This window comes from Apteryx rowi, unplaced genomic scaffold, assembly GCF_003343035.1.
Source record: "Apteryx rowi isolate R43461 unplaced genomic scaffold, aptRow1 scaffold_581, whole genome shotgun sequence".
Classification (NCBI taxonomy): domain Eukaryota; kingdom Metazoa; phylum Chordata; class Aves; order Apterygiformes; family Apterygidae; genus Apteryx; species Apteryx rowi.
Window position 1 is genome coordinate 327,005 of NW_020450851.1, and position 18,445 is coordinate 345,449.

At 41.0% G+C, this 18,445-nt stretch overlaps 1 protein-coding gene across 7 annotated transcripts in view; it reads left to right on the forward strand.

Moving 5' to 3' along the window:
* The window catches only part of GRAMD1C (GRAM domain containing 1C), a 58,878-nt gene that overhangs the window by 439 nt on the left and 39,994 nt on the right, over positions 1-18,445 (forward strand). For all 7 annotated transcript variants that reach the window (XM_026082560.1, XM_026082563.1, XM_026082562.1 and 4 more), the window contains exon 2: positions 1,414-1,542. In XM_026082560.1, the coding sequence (XP_025938345.1) occupies positions 1,414-1,542 (129 nt within the window). The remainder of the gene's footprint in view (positions 1-1,413; positions 1,543-18,445) is intronic.

Sequence of the window (18,445 nt, forward strand, 5' to 3'; positions counted from 1 at the left end):
CCGCGGCCTCCCCCCCCCGGCGGCGCGGCGCCCCGTGTCTGGAAACTTCTGCTGTCGCCGGGGGTGCCCCGGGGCGCCGCAGCCCCTGGAGCGCTGGCACTCGCCCTCGCCTGGGCGCTGCTGGCCGTGGGAGGGGGCCGTCAGGGCCCGCCGGGCTGGGCGAACCGCGTTGGGAGCTGGCGGCCTTCCCGGACCCGGCAGCCCCCCCGAGAGGTGGCTGTGGGCTTCCTGGTGCCGGGGCTGGGCCAGGGAGCACTCGGCGGCTCGCAGCTGTAACCACGTAGTGGGTCGGGAGGGCTACGCTCACACTGACAAGTTTGTGCGCTGTGTGGGGGATCGTGGTGAATAAAGGTAAATAACAGCTGTTTAAAACTGTAGTGAGTCTGTATATCTGTGTGGGGAAAACATCCGGAAAACGGCATTTCTTTCTCTCCCACCCCATAGCCTGAAGTAGCCCTTCAGAGAGGCGAAAGCAGCTCTGCTTTCTGCCTTAGCTGGTGGGCAGGGTTGTCTCCTGTCGCTCTCTGACCCGTGGATGTGCCTGAGCTGCCTTGTCAGAGCATCCCCCCAGTCCAGGCTGTTTCCCTGGCTTTGGCTTTGGAAGAGCGCTGGGGATGTGTGCTGCACCCCTCTCTAGCCATTGGCACACGCATGTCAACCTCAACTCAATTTTTGAGCCATTCTAAACTAGAAACAACAGTTTTGCATCTCTTATTGACACATTAGGTAGTACAAGCAGTGTTAGTTATTGGTCAGGATCCTGGAATGGTTTTGCCTCGGTTTGCTGGGTGACTTGGGACAAATGTCTTTCTCTTTCCATGGCTCGGTTTCCTTTCATAAAGCAAGACTGATCTGCCATATGAAGAAAATTTTTATCTATCAGTGGAAAGTGCTACAGAAGAGGTTTTTTTATAACAAGTAATGTTAACAGAACTGCTTGCCTCTGGTGTCTGTTGTTTATTTTTTCATAAAATATTATTTAATAGAAATACTACAAATTATATTTATGCTATCTCTCTATATAATACTGTATGTCAGTTTTCTGGCAGGTGTTGGATCTACATGACCTTGCTCAATTTTTGAAAGGTTCCTTAGATTCTGGAGCTGTCCTGCTTGTTATAAACTGATGTCTTGTTAACACTATTCTAGTTTCAAATGTCTATGCAGTTTCAATATGCAAGTTGATGTATTGCTGTGGAAATAATATACTCTGCAAATAATAAATGTAATATACTCTTAAATGTAAAATCGGTGAAAAGGCTGTCAGTGAGAAGTGTTTCCATGGCATTCACCTTGGTGAATCTAGCACTTGAAGTTTTCATCTAACTTATGGTTGGTAAATGGATTAACTGTCTTATTTCAGCACCTTTCTTCTCTGTTGTCAGATTACATACCTTGCTTGTTTGTTCACAGGAAGTTCATGAAGTGGATCATGGTCATGTTAGCCAGCTACTTGCAGATTCAGAGGAGACTCTTGGTGTGTGCACAGAGAAAATGCAGGTTCCTGCTCAGTATAGCTGGAGTGCTGACTGGAGCTTTTGGGTAATGTGTCTCATCTTTCTTCTAATTTGTTGTTGGGGGCTGGGGGGGGGGGAGTTGTTTATATATATGTGCTAGCTTTACATCCATAGCTCTCAAATTGCTTTGTAATAATTAATTAATAAAGTCTTCCCTGCCCATGTTGTGTGGTAGATAATTTATCGTTATCGCTTTACTGAAGTGTAAGCTGAGACTGAGAGGGGTGAAGTTCTGTACCTGATGTCATGTATCAAGTTAGTGGTTTAGGTACCTAGTCCTGTCTTCCAGTTCCTTGTGTAGTTTGTTAGCCTATTCAATGTATCTTTATGCCTTTAGGAAGTCACTGTTGGTGCTTTTTCTCAGTAAGAGCTGAATTTTGATTCTTACTGTTGGGTAGCTCTTCTGATGTGCTTTCCTAGTGTCTGCTTTTTGTCAAGCAAGCATATGCATTTTTCCTCAAAAGTAAATAAACTTTACATGTCCTATGTAAAGAATAGGATTTGAGACTAGAAAGAGCAGAAGGAGGGATCTGTTTGCTCCTCTCTGGGATGTGGTCCCACTCAAAGCGGAGGTTATAATAATAAGCACTGTTGTCTTTAAATATTCTCCCAATGCTTTTTGATGTTTTCTTTGCTTTGTCATGAGAGAAGGTAAATGTATGTATGAGTGTAGACTTAGGGTGCGTGTGTTTTGCTGTTAGCTTAGTGGATGGGTTGCTGCTGTTAGATAGGAGTTGGGAACACTTGTGCATACAGTTATAGACAGGATAACACCTGATCTTGCAAGAGGTTTGGGTTCTGCTCATCAGAATTTTGACAAAATGACTCATGTTCTGCATCATGTGGCATGCTTCACTCTGTGCATGGGAATGTCATCTGGACCACCCTATCCTCATCCTTATGAGCTTACCAGAATGTGTTCATTGTGCTTAGCAGGTAAAAGATTGTCATATATTAAGTAACTTGGCAAAGGCCCTAGGGAATCAGTGGCAGATCTGAGAACAGAACTATGGAATCAGATTTCCCAGCTCCATATTTATAAACCTAGCTTCTATGTCTTTTATCTGTCCTGTTCAAGCTAAGCGTATGTCTTAATGATCAGAACGTTGACTTTGCATCTCAAGTCCTCACATAAATTTCCCCCAGAATGCATGTATACTTTTAAACTAAACAATAGTAACCTGGAGTTAATAAAGGGAAAGGTGGAGTGTATCTAAGTAGTAGATCTTAGAATTAGGTTGCGAGGCAGTATTTAGATCATTCAGTGTTTCTCCAGTGTTCCTGCAGTGACAAAGACTCTATGTAGGGCTGTTCTGCCTGTGTCCAACTGCATCTGCATATCTGAATCGATGGCAGATTAGGTTGCACAGACATAGCATCTGTCAGCTATGCTCTCATTAGAGGCCAAATTAGATTGTGTAAACTGTCTTCCCCTCAAAAGTACATATACAATCATTAATGCAGATAGTAGTTCATGTGAGAAAGAAACCTGTTTACATCTTGGGGTCAATTTGTTGGACTGGCAGTCTGCCAAACTTACCAAGGAAAGGCTGGGTTTTGCTATCTGAAATAAAGTTAGTGAGGTGTAATATATGCAGGATGTAGCTGTGCTATTGACTTCTTAATTTTAGGGTTTAGATGCATGCCTCAGGTTAGAATCTTCTTTAAATAGAATTTTTTATGTATATACTGTGCAGCATATTGTGTGTTCTTCATAGTGCCATTTTCTGCTTCCAGTAATGATGCATGCCTGTAACTTCTAGAGGGACTGGGATTCTTTGGTGCAGTGAAAGTTACTATGAAAATGTAAGGTGTTATCTAGTGTGATTAAAAGGTTACCTTCTGCTTATGACTTGTACTTCAACAACCTCAGTATTTGTTTGTAGTTCATGTCTATCTAGTTCTGTAAATATGACCTTGCACTTAAAACAAAGGAATTGTGTAAACATTTGCCTTTTGTGAGATACTGCTGTGGCTTGTAAGGTACTAACTGTGCCACTTATATCATTGATTAGTCTTAAAAACCTATATCAATCTATTTCTGTGCTTTTATTTATAGGAAGCTGTGGTACTGAGGCATTCACTTTCTTAGCCTCAAGGGGACTGAACATAGCAGTAGCAAGAGGCAGAATGTCACAGATTAGAGGCAAAAATTAAAATCTTTGAATCTTCTAATTCAAATGTTATGTCACTGACATTTTTCTCAGCTCTTCTAGATAGAAAATGCATTTTAATAACTTACATGATGAGCAGCTGCTGAGTATATAAACAAATCATTAGAATTCCCTAAATACTGAGTCATAATAAATGTATAGGTGATAACACAGAAGGCAGCTTGTTCTAATATGCAAAGCATGTGTCATTAACATTTTACCAAGGATGATCTTAGTGTCCCGTGGCAGGTGTGGATTTGTTGTGCTCATTCCTGCTCTTAAGTCAGTATAACTGAGGAATTGCTACAGCAGTAACACTAGCCTGCGATCTAGTCTGGATGTTGGTTTTGCTGCCTGGGCTGTTAGCTTTGAGAGGCTGTGTGTGTCTGAATATTCTTGGCTTGCTGCAAGAACTCATTTCTTCTAAGTATGTTCTCTGAAGTACTAAGTAAGTTTCTCTGGTGGAAACCAAGTGTGGATGTTAGAGCCTGACTGGTTTGACTTCAATTTTTCACAGATATGAGTGGGAGTAGGCAGTTGTGCCATGCCTCTGAAAGTCAGGCCAGGTATTGTGAATGCTCAATAGGTGCTGTGAGTGCATATGATTAGCAGCAAACCTGGACTGGGAGCCTCTGGGATATAAACTCTTTACTGACTATGGTGAGTGTGGAGAAGGGAAGCGCAGCAAAGCGGAACAGGGAAGAAAGAAAAGAGAATCAGTTCATCCTACTGTCTGACTTTTCCTATCTCTGAAATAATATTTTTGACAGCTTTATTAAAGCATTTTGAAAATGAATGAATGGTCTTTACTTGTGTAAACAACTCTTAAATTGGTAGTACTAATTGCTCTTACAAGATTTACAGGGTTTGGTAGTGCTTGCAGTGTTTCCTTGAGTATGTCCTTTTCATAAGTGTCCTATAAGATGTTGATTTGGGGATGTTTTTAAGTTTTATTTCGAAGCCTTTTCACTAGAGGTGGGCAAAGCTAGACTTCTATAACCTCAATGGAAGGGGAAAAAAAAGGTTGCCTGGAAACCTACTCTCGGAGCTTTTCCCTCTTTACTGGAACTGGCAAAACTTGCATCTACTTTTGATTGAATGGTTCTGGTTTTGGCATCTACAAATAGAAATGAAGAAAACCACAGGTGTGTTCAACTTAGCAGTTATATCTAGAAGCTATATTTCAAGATTTTCCAATTCATTTTTTTATCCTTCTTACAGTCTTCATATTGTAATATAATTAATATCCTTGGAAGAAGAAACCTATGAAAACCTTAGGTGACACCTACTATAATGAATAAGGTAAAGGTGTTTGAGGAAGCTAGTGGAAAGGATTCTTACATCAAAAGTGAGGGCATTCTGTCTGGAGGCTGACTTTTTCTTTTAATTAATAAATAGACAAAGAAGGTTCTAATTTCTACAGTAGAAACCATGTCTCTTGATGAGCAAGAAAGGACTTTTTATTCCCTTGTCATGAAGTGGTATGTGGAAAGAGTTCTTGAAATCAAATGGGTATCTCTCAGAAAATAGAAAGTTGCTGATTTAAAAACTCAGGAAGCTGTGTTCAAGAGTTTGGAAAGATAATAGAAGATCCTTTTTTTTTTTAATATATTATTATTATTATTATTAAAAAAATAATGAAAAAAAGGAAATGTGAATGGAATGGTAGTTTAAAGAATTGGTCAGTGTGAAGGAATACAATGGATCCAAACAAATGATGCAGGGAAAAGTAAAATGGGAGGCCTTTATTCTTTTCCATAATACAAGAACAAGTAAGGTTGTACAAGACTTGGAAAAGGACTCTGAAAGATGACAAAAATGTGGATCTACTTTACAGAAGAAAGGGCTAATCTGTGGGAGCATATGAGAATATATATACTAGGAATATGATAAACAGATGACTCAGACCTACAGATATATATACATTACAATGTAGAAGATAACTTAATGCAGCCCAGATATAAGTTGACATATTTTGGGGCACAGGAATGAGCATTAGATAAGATATTAATTGCATCTAGAGGTGTTTGAATGCTCCTTCCACCTTTCTCTGAGGACTCATGTTTACTCTGGGAATAGGAATTATTGGGCTTGTTAAATTATGTTTTGGCAGACTAGTATTTAGGGTCCTCTGTCAGTTGCTTCATCTTATATATTGTGTACTTGGTATCTTCTTTCTGAAGAAAGCTTTCCCCCCCCACACCCCAATACCTCCAAATGCTTGGCTTATGAAGGAGACTGGCATCATGGCTTGTTTGTTACATCAAAGGAGAACTTTTAGCCTTTTTTTTTTTTTTTTTATTTGCTGGCATGAAACAGTCTATAAGGAAGATAGGAATTAGATGAATGCTATGGGTCTGCAAAGAGGCTAAAATCTTTTGCACACTTAAGCTGTTTTTTCTTTAAGTATTAAACTTTGATATAAACAGCTATTGCTGTACTTGTAGCACTGGTATATTTTGGCTATTGATTACCTAGCTGGAATCTCTCGAGCAAGTGCTTTTTAGCTCTGTGGTAATACTAGTTACATAGAAGCAGCACTTTAAAAGGGTGAGAAAAGACAAATTGCATGTGTAATTCAGACTAGCCCTCTATTAGGTGGATTTTTTTCTCACTTATTTTCACACTGCAACTCTCCCTTTGTTGCTGTTGATGCAGTTCCAAACTGAGCACTGGGATAGATCCGACTGCCATCAACTTTCAGCTTCTTGCAAAAGGGTTGGGGGAAGACAGATCAGCAGAACTGTAGTGGATGCATTTGTTCAATGGTACAATTTAATGAAATAATTGGCAGTAACTGGGGGTAGAAAATTCTCCAGGAGCTTTTTAAAACAAACAAACAAAAAAACCTTTCATATAGGTCTACAAGACTTGGGACATATGCTTGCCTTTCAAAAAAAAGTAAGAGCTTTCTAGACAAGGATATATGGCTTTTTTATGCTAATGGCTACTCTGGAACTTGTATGTTGTCTCACCCTGTGTAGCAGATGGCTATACACTAATTAAGTTATGTCAAGATTTTTTTAGTGATATCAGCAGTATTTTAGAAATTGCATTGCATAAGTAGGTTTTTTTAGGTAGTGCTTTTCTGTTGAAGTTAGTTGTGAAACCAGTGCAGTCTAAGCTTGCCATATTCATCTAAGAGCTTTAACTTTGCTAATGCTCTGATTGTGTATTTGTCCCTGCACACACACACACCCCCCCCCCCCAAAAAAAAAAAAGAAGGGAAAAAAAAAACCAGAAGGAAATGACCAGTTAAGTCATTCAGGACTTCAGCTTGCTCATACAACTTCTCAGCTTCTCCTTTTGTTTTCTGCTGTTCACACCTACTAGGACTCAAGGTATTGTTCCTTGTTTAGAGTGAGTGAAGATACATGATTATAAACTGTGGTGTGTATGTAGCTTTGTATTGATACAAATGTCTCCCCAAAGTTGTCCCTTTGCATTCAGTTTTTACATAAAATTGAAGAAAAGTTATGTATATACTATCTTTGAGAATGGCTCACTCAAATCTGGTAGCAATTTTTAATATAGAAATGACTATGACTAAAATCTGGATTTGGTTTCTAAGGTAGAAAAGGAAGAGGTCAAACGAGATATTTGAAAAGAAAATTAATTTGGGGGCAATTGCGTGGTAAGTCTTATTTTCTGTGTAACTTCAAACACAGTAGGGCTACTCATAGGCTTAATGAGATAACCAGTGTATCTTATACTAGTACAGTTCATGTAGTCAGCTACAGTCACTATTGAATTAACTGCTTAACTACTGAGAAAAATATATTGTGCTATCACTCTTCCTGCCAATAGGGTTGTTATTGTTTCCCTCGTGACCTTTTTCTGATCAATATTTAGGGACTGTTACTAAACTTAAATACAGATCAGAGATGCCAAAGACCAGTTCTGGCAAAGTAAGGAGGGACTGTGCAGCTGAGGTATGTTATTTTTTTTGCTTGTGTATTTGGCTACTTTTGTACTAAGTAAACTTGTTCAGAATTTGTTGCAGGTGAGGAAAGCTAGGAGTTCAGAAATATGTTTTATAGTTACTGTATTGTGTTAGCTTTTTCCCTGAAAAGCGTTTGGAACTTTTTCCTACTTGTAAAATGGATCAAGTAAATCTAAGGACAAGCAGTCTGAATATTTTTTTCATTACTTATGGAGCCTGAAGTAAAAGATCGGGTGAAGGAACAAATGTCCGTAACAAATAACATTGCCTAATTGTTTCACACTTATGGTGTGGGAAGAAATGAGTCACAAAACTGCTGTTCAGAAAGGAATGTCTTTTGTTTGTTTTCTTAATCTAAAGGAAACCATCTTGACTGAGCTTTTAATTGTTCTTACATCATATTAGTTAGTACACTTACAGTTGTTGAAAACTGGACAATGTAGTTACAGGATTTAGACTCAAATTGTAGAGCAAACAATTTGAACTAAAGGAAATTATGGATAGTTTTGTGCTGGCAGGGTGAAAGACTTTTCAATTGCTTTGCAAAATTACACAACTTTAAAATAGTAACTTCAGAGCTTATACAAATGCACTTGGTTTATTCATATTATTTTAGAACTTGATATATCATGACTCTTTACACTTTTGTGCAGTAGACTTTTTTTTTTTTTAAGGATTAATTGAATGCTGAATCTTTGAAATCTTGAACACAGGTGGGTAGGTTCAGATCCAGAGATTCTCCCTAAAATTAAAAGAGGTTCAGATCCAGAAATTCTCCCTAAAATTAAAAGAAGTGCTTAATACCCTCATGAATCTGGCTTGTACTAATGTCTTGGAGAGACAATATGAAACATGGACTCTGGCAGAGGCACTGTAGGCATAATTTTTCTACCAGGTTCACAGAATTTTATTGCCACCTGTGGATGGTATTGATGAAGATGCTGGGTAAATCTGAGATGGTCCCATCTCTCCTACTGGAAACTAAAAGCACCTTAGTTTTCAGTTCAGAGCTAGGGAAGGCATTTTTTCCTTGGAAGTTTCCAAACTAGTTGAACTTTTTGTTTAACCTGCTTATTTAAAACTTCAGTGTTGGTGCTTTACTCAAGGTCAAAGGTGCTTTATAGCAGTTTTATTAATAGTTATATTTGAAACTGAAATTTTCAGCCTTACTGCTAATAATTGGTTCAAACTTCCAGACTGAAGTGTTTAATCAGCTGAAGATAGAGTTATTACCTTATAAACCGGAAATGCCATCAAATCAATCTATCCTCATGGCACTTCTGATGCCTGTCTGAGTCACAGTGGTACCCAGGCTTTGGTAGGTGTGTTTTTGAGATCACTTTGGATCCTTCAGTCTTTCTGATAGAAAGAAGTTGCCAACAAATATTTTTCTGTGTAGATTTGCCTCCCAATATCCTAGTGTCCCTTTTAGCACACTGAGATTTGCTGTGATGTATCCCAGCTTTGCTTTAGGAAGGTAGAAGAGTTGCCTTGTTTTTCTGGTGCAGCCAGTTCCTGTTGTTTACATGTGTAGCTGATCTTGACAAATGAAATGTGGGCCATCTAAAGTGCCACCACCCAGGTAGGTACATGTAGACATCTTCTTAATTGTAGTGAGTAGTTGTGACTGGCAAAATAATTGTAAATATGGCCTCTTGCATTCAAGTATCCTCTCCTTTCAGGTATTCAGACTTAAATCTGATGACATAAGTGATGAAAATGCTTTGAAATGTGTTTTCTTATCCTTTCTTCTTAACACCACCCTACTGAGGAAGCTAGGAGAGGGATTTCTCTTCTCTGCCGTCTAATGAGTCATTAGCTGTACCTTCAGCCAAGTGCCCAAGGGGAGCTGATGTTGTGTAGGAGGCTGGGCCTTGAGTGAGCAAAGAGGATGTAGCATAGAGACACCTGCCTTTTCTGTAGCTTTGAAACCTTACTATGTGTATTGTGGTAGCTTCTAGGGACAGTCCTGCAGCTGGGGTTGCGTGGGTGGTGCCATGCATGGAAAAGGGGGCTCCATAGTCTCTCCCCGCCAGAGAGAGTGGCCTGTGGTCTGTGCTGCATGATGCTCATGTGCAGCCTGCTGTTTCCTTGATATTTTCCTTGCTTCCAGAATGTCCCCTGCCATGCAAATGGAGGTCAGAGCTCAGGCTTCACTTAATTATCTGTATAAATACAGGAGAGAGCCCCTGGATAGGACAGACAGAACAAGGTAAATAGAATAGACCTGTGCCTACTGTTGCCCTCTCAGTTCAGGCCAAGAGATCTGACAGGGGTGTGTGGAGCCCTGCATCTCTTGCCTCAGTTGTCTGCTCTGTATCTAGGAAGAACTGAGCCCTGGGCAGCTGCTGAAGGGGTAGACGGTAGTGTGCTCCTCTTGGGAGCCTGGGCCTGCGTGGACTGTGTTCTGATCTCCACTTTTCTGGCCTCCTCAGCCTAAGGTGGTCCCATAGTAAGGGCCTGAAGCCTTACAAAGCAGATGGTGGCTGAATTTTGCATGAGAGTAGATCTGGGCCTGCACGGAGTTAACTGGGGTAGATGCACTCTACCTTGGAGACTTAAGCATAGTAGCTGCTGGGGCTGCAGCCTTCAGAGACTTCAGTGATGCAGAGAGGAGGATCACTGGGGCTTGAGTGTTCCTTTCAGAGCTGGTGTTTCCCTGGTGATAGTAGTTTCCTCTGCTGTCCCTTTTGGGACTTTCATGAACTTGAAGAGACCTATACTAGTTTAGTCTGCCTCCCAGAATCAGTTTAGATGAGAGTTGCTTTAGGTTGGAGCTAGGCAACTCCACACACACCTACTTTTTTTTTGCACTTTTTTCTTTGACCACTCACTGCAGTGTTTGTGTGCTTGTTTTGCAAGGCTAGTGTTTTTTCTGCCTATTTTCCAAGTTGGCATTCAAACAGAGGCTGGCAGAATGCTAGCGATCTCTGCCGGATTGCATCCAGCACCGGCTCTGAACAAGTGGGTGAGAGAGAGGGGAAGCCATAGAGACTGCCCAAATGTTGGCTGGGGATTTGTGTGGTTTGAAACAGACTGGAGCCAGCTAGGAGGGGTACATGTGTAGGGTATATGTCTTCTATCTTTACATTAGTTTCATGCCTCAATCAATTTTATTTCTGAAATAGAGCATATGCTTTGCTCCTCACTGTACATGTCAAACTTGAGACTTTATATCCAAGTAAGTGTTATTATGAAAGTACATTGGCTTCACCATTTATAAGTGGTTTAGAACACTTGCTTGTAAAAAGAAAATACTAGATATTACAAAGCAATTGTTTCAGCATAAGCAGGGGATATTTTCAAGCAGTATATATATATATATTTTTTTTTTCTGGGAGGTAATCTGTAATGCTTCTAATGACAAGAGGCTTGAAAGAAGGCATTCTCAGCTATAATGTGTTCCCAGCAGGCTTAGTTTTGTATGCTTAAAGTATATTTTCTCCTGTGTTCACAAGATGCATTATTGAATAGGCTCTATTCCCTCTGGGTAGAGGGTACTCATGATAACTGTATCCTGAGCTGTCATCTGGTAATGTGTATAGTTAAATTGCACCTCTGTTGAGGGAAGAATAGAGCCCCATGAGGTTAAATGTAGACCTGGTTGGAACAGCTTCAGCTGAATCCCATTTCACTGAAATGTGGTGGCTTGTGAAATTGAGCCAATTCCAGTGGGTTTTTGAAGAAACTTGGGAGAGGTCCTCACATGTTCTAAACTGAAACATTTTGAAACAAAATTCTCCCCACTTTTTTTTTTCCCCTCCTGCTTTTCCTAAAGAATATAAAAAATCTTAAATTTCAAAGTAGTTGTGTGACTTGATGTTCAAAAGGTGAAACATGTGACGATATTTCTTTGGAGAACTTTAAAAATCTTTTTGAGCTTCCCTTCTGCTTAGGAAGGAAGCCAATTTAAAGATGCTTCACAAAAATGAAAGTTTTGTTCTATGTCTAATTACATAACCTAGTGTTAGAAACATAGTTCTTAATATATCATATGATGCTAAATTTTCTTGTCTGTCGCTGTCCTAATTGTGACAACTTTGGTTGTGGACTTCATAGGCTGTTTTCCAAACCATGCTCCAACATGTTTTGGTTGGTTTTTAACTTATATAGGCAAAGCTCAGGTATGAAACCTTCTCTCCTGATCTTGGAAAGAAAAGGTGGTTGGTGAGGTGCAGGAGATGATCTGGCTTTTGAGCAGAATTCCAGTCCAGCTGAGTTGATGCCCCCTCCCCCCAATATGATAAACAGTTGTAATAGAGGCCCTTCTATTCAGCAGTCCAACAGAAATGCTTTTCAGAAAAGCAGTGTTGTTGCATGTCAGGTCAATGATGGCTTTATCAGGCTGAGGTCTGGAATGGAGCTGGTCAGGGCTGGACTATGGAGGTACCGTGTGTGGGACAGAAGTATATGAACAGATGAGGCTGGGTGACATGTGATGCAGTCCTTTTGATGTATTAGATCCAGTCTTTAAATGACTAGTAGCAGTCTCCCCTTCATAAATACCTAATTCAATCAGTTTCATAGCATTGACTGTTTTTCAAATACTTCATAAGTGGATGTCTAATATTTCAGAAGCTCTTCATAGCAAAATATTTGATCTGAAGAGTGTTTTACTCACTACATGGATTTTTTTGGATGCTACCTTTGTCAGATAGCGATAATTAACTGTCTGTCTTACATTTTTCACTGTGTCTATCCATGCATGCATCCATGGGAACTATTTAACAATAACACTCACTTTGGGGTCCTAGGGACTCTGTTTTACATGAGGCTTCTTATACATGGCTAAGGACAAACAAAAAAACCCCTAGAAAATACAGTAGCTTGAGTTTTTGCCCAGTGTCCTCTATTTTAATAGTTCTTCCTTCAGGATTTTATATGCCATGTTTCTAATGGAGGAAAGATATAGCTGCACTAAAATTATTACTGGATGCTACTCTGCTGGTATACAGATCCCTCTGATGGAGAAAACTGCCAGTGGTCTGTTCTCTTCTTAGTCACTAAGAAGTGTTAAAATCTGTTTCTCCTTCAGCCTCTGCAATTAAGAGGGGGGCTGGGGCATAATGACTCTAATGCATAGCCCTGTGCTTTCCAGTGGCCCACTGGAAGAGTGCCCTGTGCTAATGAGACTCCCCTCTCCAGAGAAGTTCAGGGTGAATGAAGAAGAGCAGAAAATGAATGCAAGTTAAATAGTTCTGGGTCCTTAAACTCTTTCCCCTCCCACTATGGCAATGAGCTTGTTTCCACTTCTTTGAGAGTATGAGAATTTTTGGAAAACAGGTGACTATGGAATACAGTGGCTGAGCTGTTTCTGACAACAGTTACTTATTTCCCTTTCTTTATTGGTTGTCATGCTTCATATGACCTGCTAGTTCAACAGAACTGCATGGATAATCAGGTGTGTTCAAATGGCACTTTTTTTAAAGAGGAAAAAAGGGATGCTTTGTACACATCTGGCCCCAAAGGATTTTGAACAGTGTACTGTATGTGCCATAGTAACTCACTTTAAGTAAATAGGTGCTGCTTTTGAGGTCCTATGAGTGGTTCTTCCCCTATGCAAGTTAAATCTTTTTCTTAATCAAGAGAAAGAAAAGAGTGAATTACTGCTAGTAAAGCTTAAGAGGACTCATAGAATTTCAGCATAGTTGAGGTTGGAACAGACCTCTAGATGTCATCTGGTCCAACCCCCCTGCTAAAGAAGGGTTAGCTAGAGCAGGTTGCCCAGAACTGTCTCCATTCAGGTTTTGACTGTCTCCAAGGATAGAGAATCCACAACCTCTGTGGGCAACCTATGCCAGTGTTTGACCACCCTCACAGTGAGAAAGTGTTTTCTGTTGTTCTGATGGAATTTCCTGTGTTTTAATTTGTGCCTGTTTCCTCTTGTCCTGTTTCTGGGCACCACTGAGAAGAGTCTGGCCCCATCCTCTGTACACCCTCCCATCAGATATTTCTAAGCATTGTTAAAATCCCCCCGAGCCTTCTCTTCTCTAGGCTATCCAGTCCTAGCTCTCACAGCCTCTCATCATGTGAGAGATGCTCCAGTCCCTTAATCATCTTCGTGGTCCTTTGCTGGTCTTGCTAAGCCCATGTAAATGGGGAGCCCAGAGCTTGACGCAGCATTCCAGATAGGGCATCACCAGTGCTGAGCAGAGGGAAAGGATCACTTCCCTTGACCTACTGGCAATGCTCTTCCTAATACAGCCCAGGATGCTGTTGCTCTTCTTTGCCACAAGAGCACGTTGCTGGCTCATATTCACCTCATTGTCCACCAGGACCCCCATGTCCTTCTCTGCAAAGCTGCTTTCCAACTGGTTTGCCCCCAGCCTGTGCTGATGCAAGGGGTTATTCCTCCTCTGGTGCAGGACTTTGCATTTCCCTTTGTTAAACTCTGTGAGATTCTTCTCTGTCCATTTCTCCAACCTGTTGAGGTCCCTTGGAGCTGCATCACAAAGGTCTGGTGTATCAGCTACTCCTCCCAGTTTTGTATTGTCTGCAAACTTGCTGAGGATTTGCTCTGTCCCATCATCCAGGTCATTAATGAAGATGCTAAATAGTATTGACTGTGTGGGATACCACTAGTGACTGGCCTCTAACTGGACTTTGCGCCGCTGATCACAACCCTCTGAGTCCAGCAATTTGGCCAGTTTTCAGACCACCTCACTGTCTGCTTGTGTAGCCTCTGCTTCATTGACTTGTCTGAGGATGTTATGGGAGACTGCATCAAAAGCCTTACTGAAGCAGAGGTAAACAACATCCACTGCTCTCCCCTCATCCACTGTTCTTTGCAGAAGCTGTCCTGTTGGTTAACCATGATTTTGCTGTAGTGAATCCATGCTGACTACTCCTGATGTCCTTAGTGTCCCTCATATGTCTGGGAATAGTATTCAGTATTAGTTGCTCCATCACCTTCGTGAGAATCAAGGTGAGGCTGACTAGCCTGTAGTTCCCTGGATCCTCCTCTTGCCACTCTGGAAGATAGAAGTGACATTTGCTCTCTTCCAGTCCTCTGGAACCTCTCCTGATGGCCATGATCTTTCAAAGGTAATTGAGAATGGCCTTTTGATGACATCAGCCAGCTCCCTTAGCACTTGCAGGTACATCCTGTCAGGGCACATGGACTTGTGTACGTCCAGTTTGTTTAAATGTTCCCTAACCTGATCCCCCTTTACCAAGGGTAAGTCTTCCTTGCTTTAGACTTCCCCTCTGGTTTCAGGGGCCTGGGATTCCTGAAGGCCAGTCTTAGCAGCAAAGACTGAGGTGAAGAAGACATTCAGTACCTCTGCCTTGTCTGTGTCCTTTGTCACTAGGCCCCCTACCCCATTTAGCAGGCCTGTATTTTCCTTAGCCTTTCCTTTGCTGCTTATGTACTTAGAGGCCTTTTTTGTTGCCCTTCATTCCTCACCAGATTCAAATCCAGATGGTCTTTAGCTCTCCTAACCCCATCCCTGCATGCTTAGGCAATGGCTCTGTATTCCTCTTCGGTCACCTGTCCCTGCTTCTACCTCTTTTATGTTTTATGTTTGAGTTTAGTCAGGAGCATCTGGAATCCGTGCTGGCTTCCTGCTGCCTTTGCTCAATTTTCTGCTTGTTGGGATGGATCATTCTTGAGCTTGGAGGATGTGAGCCTTGAATATAAAGCAGCTCTCCTGGACCCTGTCTTTTCTCCAGGGCTCTGTCCTATGGGATTCTTCCAAGCAGATACCCAAAAAGGCTGAAGCTGACTCTTGTGAAGCTCAGGGTTTTGATCCTGCTTTTTGCCCTGCTTCCTCTTTGCAGGATCCTGAACTCTACCTGCTCATGGTCACTGCAGCCAAGCCTGCCCCTAACTTTTATATCCCCGACCAGTTCTTCCTAGTTTGTAAGTATGAGGTCCAGCAGAGTGCCTCTCCTTGTCAGTTCCTCAATCACCTGTGTTAGGAAGTTGTCATCAGTGCAGGAAACTCCTGGATTGCTTGTGCCCTGCTTTGTTGTCCCTCCAGCAGGTATCACGGTGGTTAAGCCTCCTGTGAGGACTAGGGCTCATGAATGTGAGGTGGCTTCCAGTTGTCTGAAGGCCTCATCTATTTCTTCCTGATCAGGCAGTCTATAGAAGACACCCACTACAATGTCACCCATGCTGGTCTGCCCTCTTATCCTGACCCATAAGCTCTCAGTTGGCTCATCATCCACCTGTAGGAAGAGCTCCATGCATTCCAGCTGCTCTCTCACATAAAGAACATCTCCCCCTCCTCACCTTCGTGGCCTGTCCTTCCAAAAGAGCCTGTATCCATCCATTGCGGCATCCCAGTCGTGTGATCTGTCTGACCACATCTCTGAGTTTGTAGCCCTGTAACTGCACACTGTCAGTTGTGTAGTTCCTCCTGTTTGTTCCCCATGCTGCATGCATTAATGTGCAGGCACTTCAGAGTGGCATTGTAGTGTGCTGATTTTCCAGACTCCATGACTGGAAGTTATTGCCAAACTAAATTTCTCTGATTCTGTTAAGGAATGGTTAGTAAAAGTAGATCAGAGTGGTTCTGGATTGCTTTTTTGCTTGTGACAGGTTTACCAAAGAACAAGACTTACACTTTCAAATTATAGCCTCACACTTGTTTTTAAAAGAAATAGAGAACTGTCCTAGAACCATGAAAAGATATGGGAGACTGTTGTGGTGGCCTGAACATGAGCTTCCACTGTGTGTGCATGGTTTGTAGCGTTCCTCTCCCCCTCCCTCTTTTCCCCTCCAGCAAATTAGCCTTGGATTTATAGAAGAGAATGATTAGGAGCAGAGCTCTGTGTATGTTTGCAGCAATTCATGCAATGCCATGTCTAGTTCTGGAGCTCTCAGCTCAAGAAGCACGTTGAATAATAGGAAGAGATTCAAAGAGTCATGAGAATCAGTCTGAAAAAATTCTTTTGCAAATAGACTTGAGGAGCTTGATCCTTTCTGAGAGAAGGTATGGGGTAGCTTGCTCACAATCTGAAAATAGTTCACATAGTGAAAAAACTTTAATAAAAAGACTACATTATTGATTAGATTGGTCATAATCAACTTTTCTAGGCTGAAGAAACAACTGCAGGTGTGACCAACTCTTCCCTGATGAAAAGGGTTGTTTTACAGGTACTCTCAGCAGAGAGATCACCATCTCAATGTGAGTTGTATGGGAGTTGTTGTTATATTTGTAGATAAGTCTGTTCTGAAGCATGTGAAATCTTAAGTTTGCTTGCTTTATATTGCTAAATGAGACTTGCATTCAGGACCATTAATCTAGCTTTCTTCGTAGGCTTTAGACTTGTTAAAAGCGGGTTGTTGGTTTGTTTTTTGTATCTCCCTCTCCAGATAAGTTCCAAGAATACTTATGGTGTAGAGCAGCCTTTTTGCATAAGATCAGACTCCCCTCTGACTGTGTTTGTCATGGAGGCTGCCTTTTTTTTTTTTTTTTTTTTTTTCCCTCCTATTTTTTTTTTTTTGGGTTGGTTTTTTTTTTTTTTTTTTTTTTTTTTCTCTCTCATGATGCCAAGCAGGATTTTAGAGGAATTTGAAGGGGGGCTGGGGGAGGGAAACAATTAATTCTTCACTAGAAATGCAATAGTCTTTCCAAGGTATTCTAATGTGCCACTGCAGGATTCAAAAGTACTTTGATCCTAACCCTAAGATATCTCTGATTTTGTTTTAGACATTGTCCAGGAACTTTACAGGACAACTTGACCTGTACTTTCCTGTTTTGGGGGAGTGACGTGAGGTCTTTGTCATTAAGTTGATTGTTGGGTTATAGAGGCAGAGTAGCACAGATCTGCTTGCTTATAGACAGAGGAGCAAAGCCATGAATGTCATTGGCCATATTTTTATGGTTGAATGAGGCTTCTGAGCATAAAGGAGGAATAGGTCAGGTTGCTTACCTTATGGCCTTGTTTGAATCTGAGACCCCAAGCACTTGGCAGTAATTGATAATGAGACTGAAGCCCAGTGGGAGGCTTGTGTGGGTCTCTTACAACCAGGTGACGGCTGAGTTATATTACTCTTGATCACATCATCATACCTGTTCTCAGTTGTTTGCATTCATACCTGTATGTCAAAAATACAGAATGCAAATTGTCATGTAGCATGTGGTTTTGTGGTGACTCAAAACAAGAGAGAAACACTAACAAAACAAATGCAAAATTATTGCTGTGATTAGCAAATTTAAAACGTGCACACTGTTCTGCTGAGGTTGATTGACTATTTGCATACTTAGTCATATGTGCAATCAAGTAATCTTCTAATGATTAGCATTTTTCTGCTGTATTCTTGGGAGAAGGTGTAGTGTAATTTTTCTCCACACTTCACTAAGCTCAAACTATCTGTGGCATCCTTGCTTTGAATTGCTTTGGAGATGTAAATGTGAANATTGTATAAATAACTCTGCTTTAATGCTGTTTAAGTTAGCATGTTTTCTTCTGGAACCTTGACTCCATCTAGTTGGAATTTGATGCATTTCTAAACAAGACAGGACAACCTCCTGGTTCAGGTCTCGCAGCAGTATCAGACTCTTACAAAACTGTCTTCTCTAAAACTTTCTGGATGATGCTGTAGGGTCTCTTCTCCTTATGCTATTTTGTTTGTAGGCCATTGGTGTATTTTATGGCCTCAGATAAAGAATGCTAATATGTTGTTGATTGGACTTAGTAGTTTTCTTTGATTAAATATAGCTTATCCATAAATGGCTGAGACTAGCATTTGCCTGATGATGTATAATTAAGCTTGAAAATGTGTGTGTGTTCAAAATGAGTTGCTGTTTTCATCTCTTAAACTCCACACAGTACGGCCTAATTTATACCTTTCTTTCAATATGTGGTGGTAAGTTTTTGTA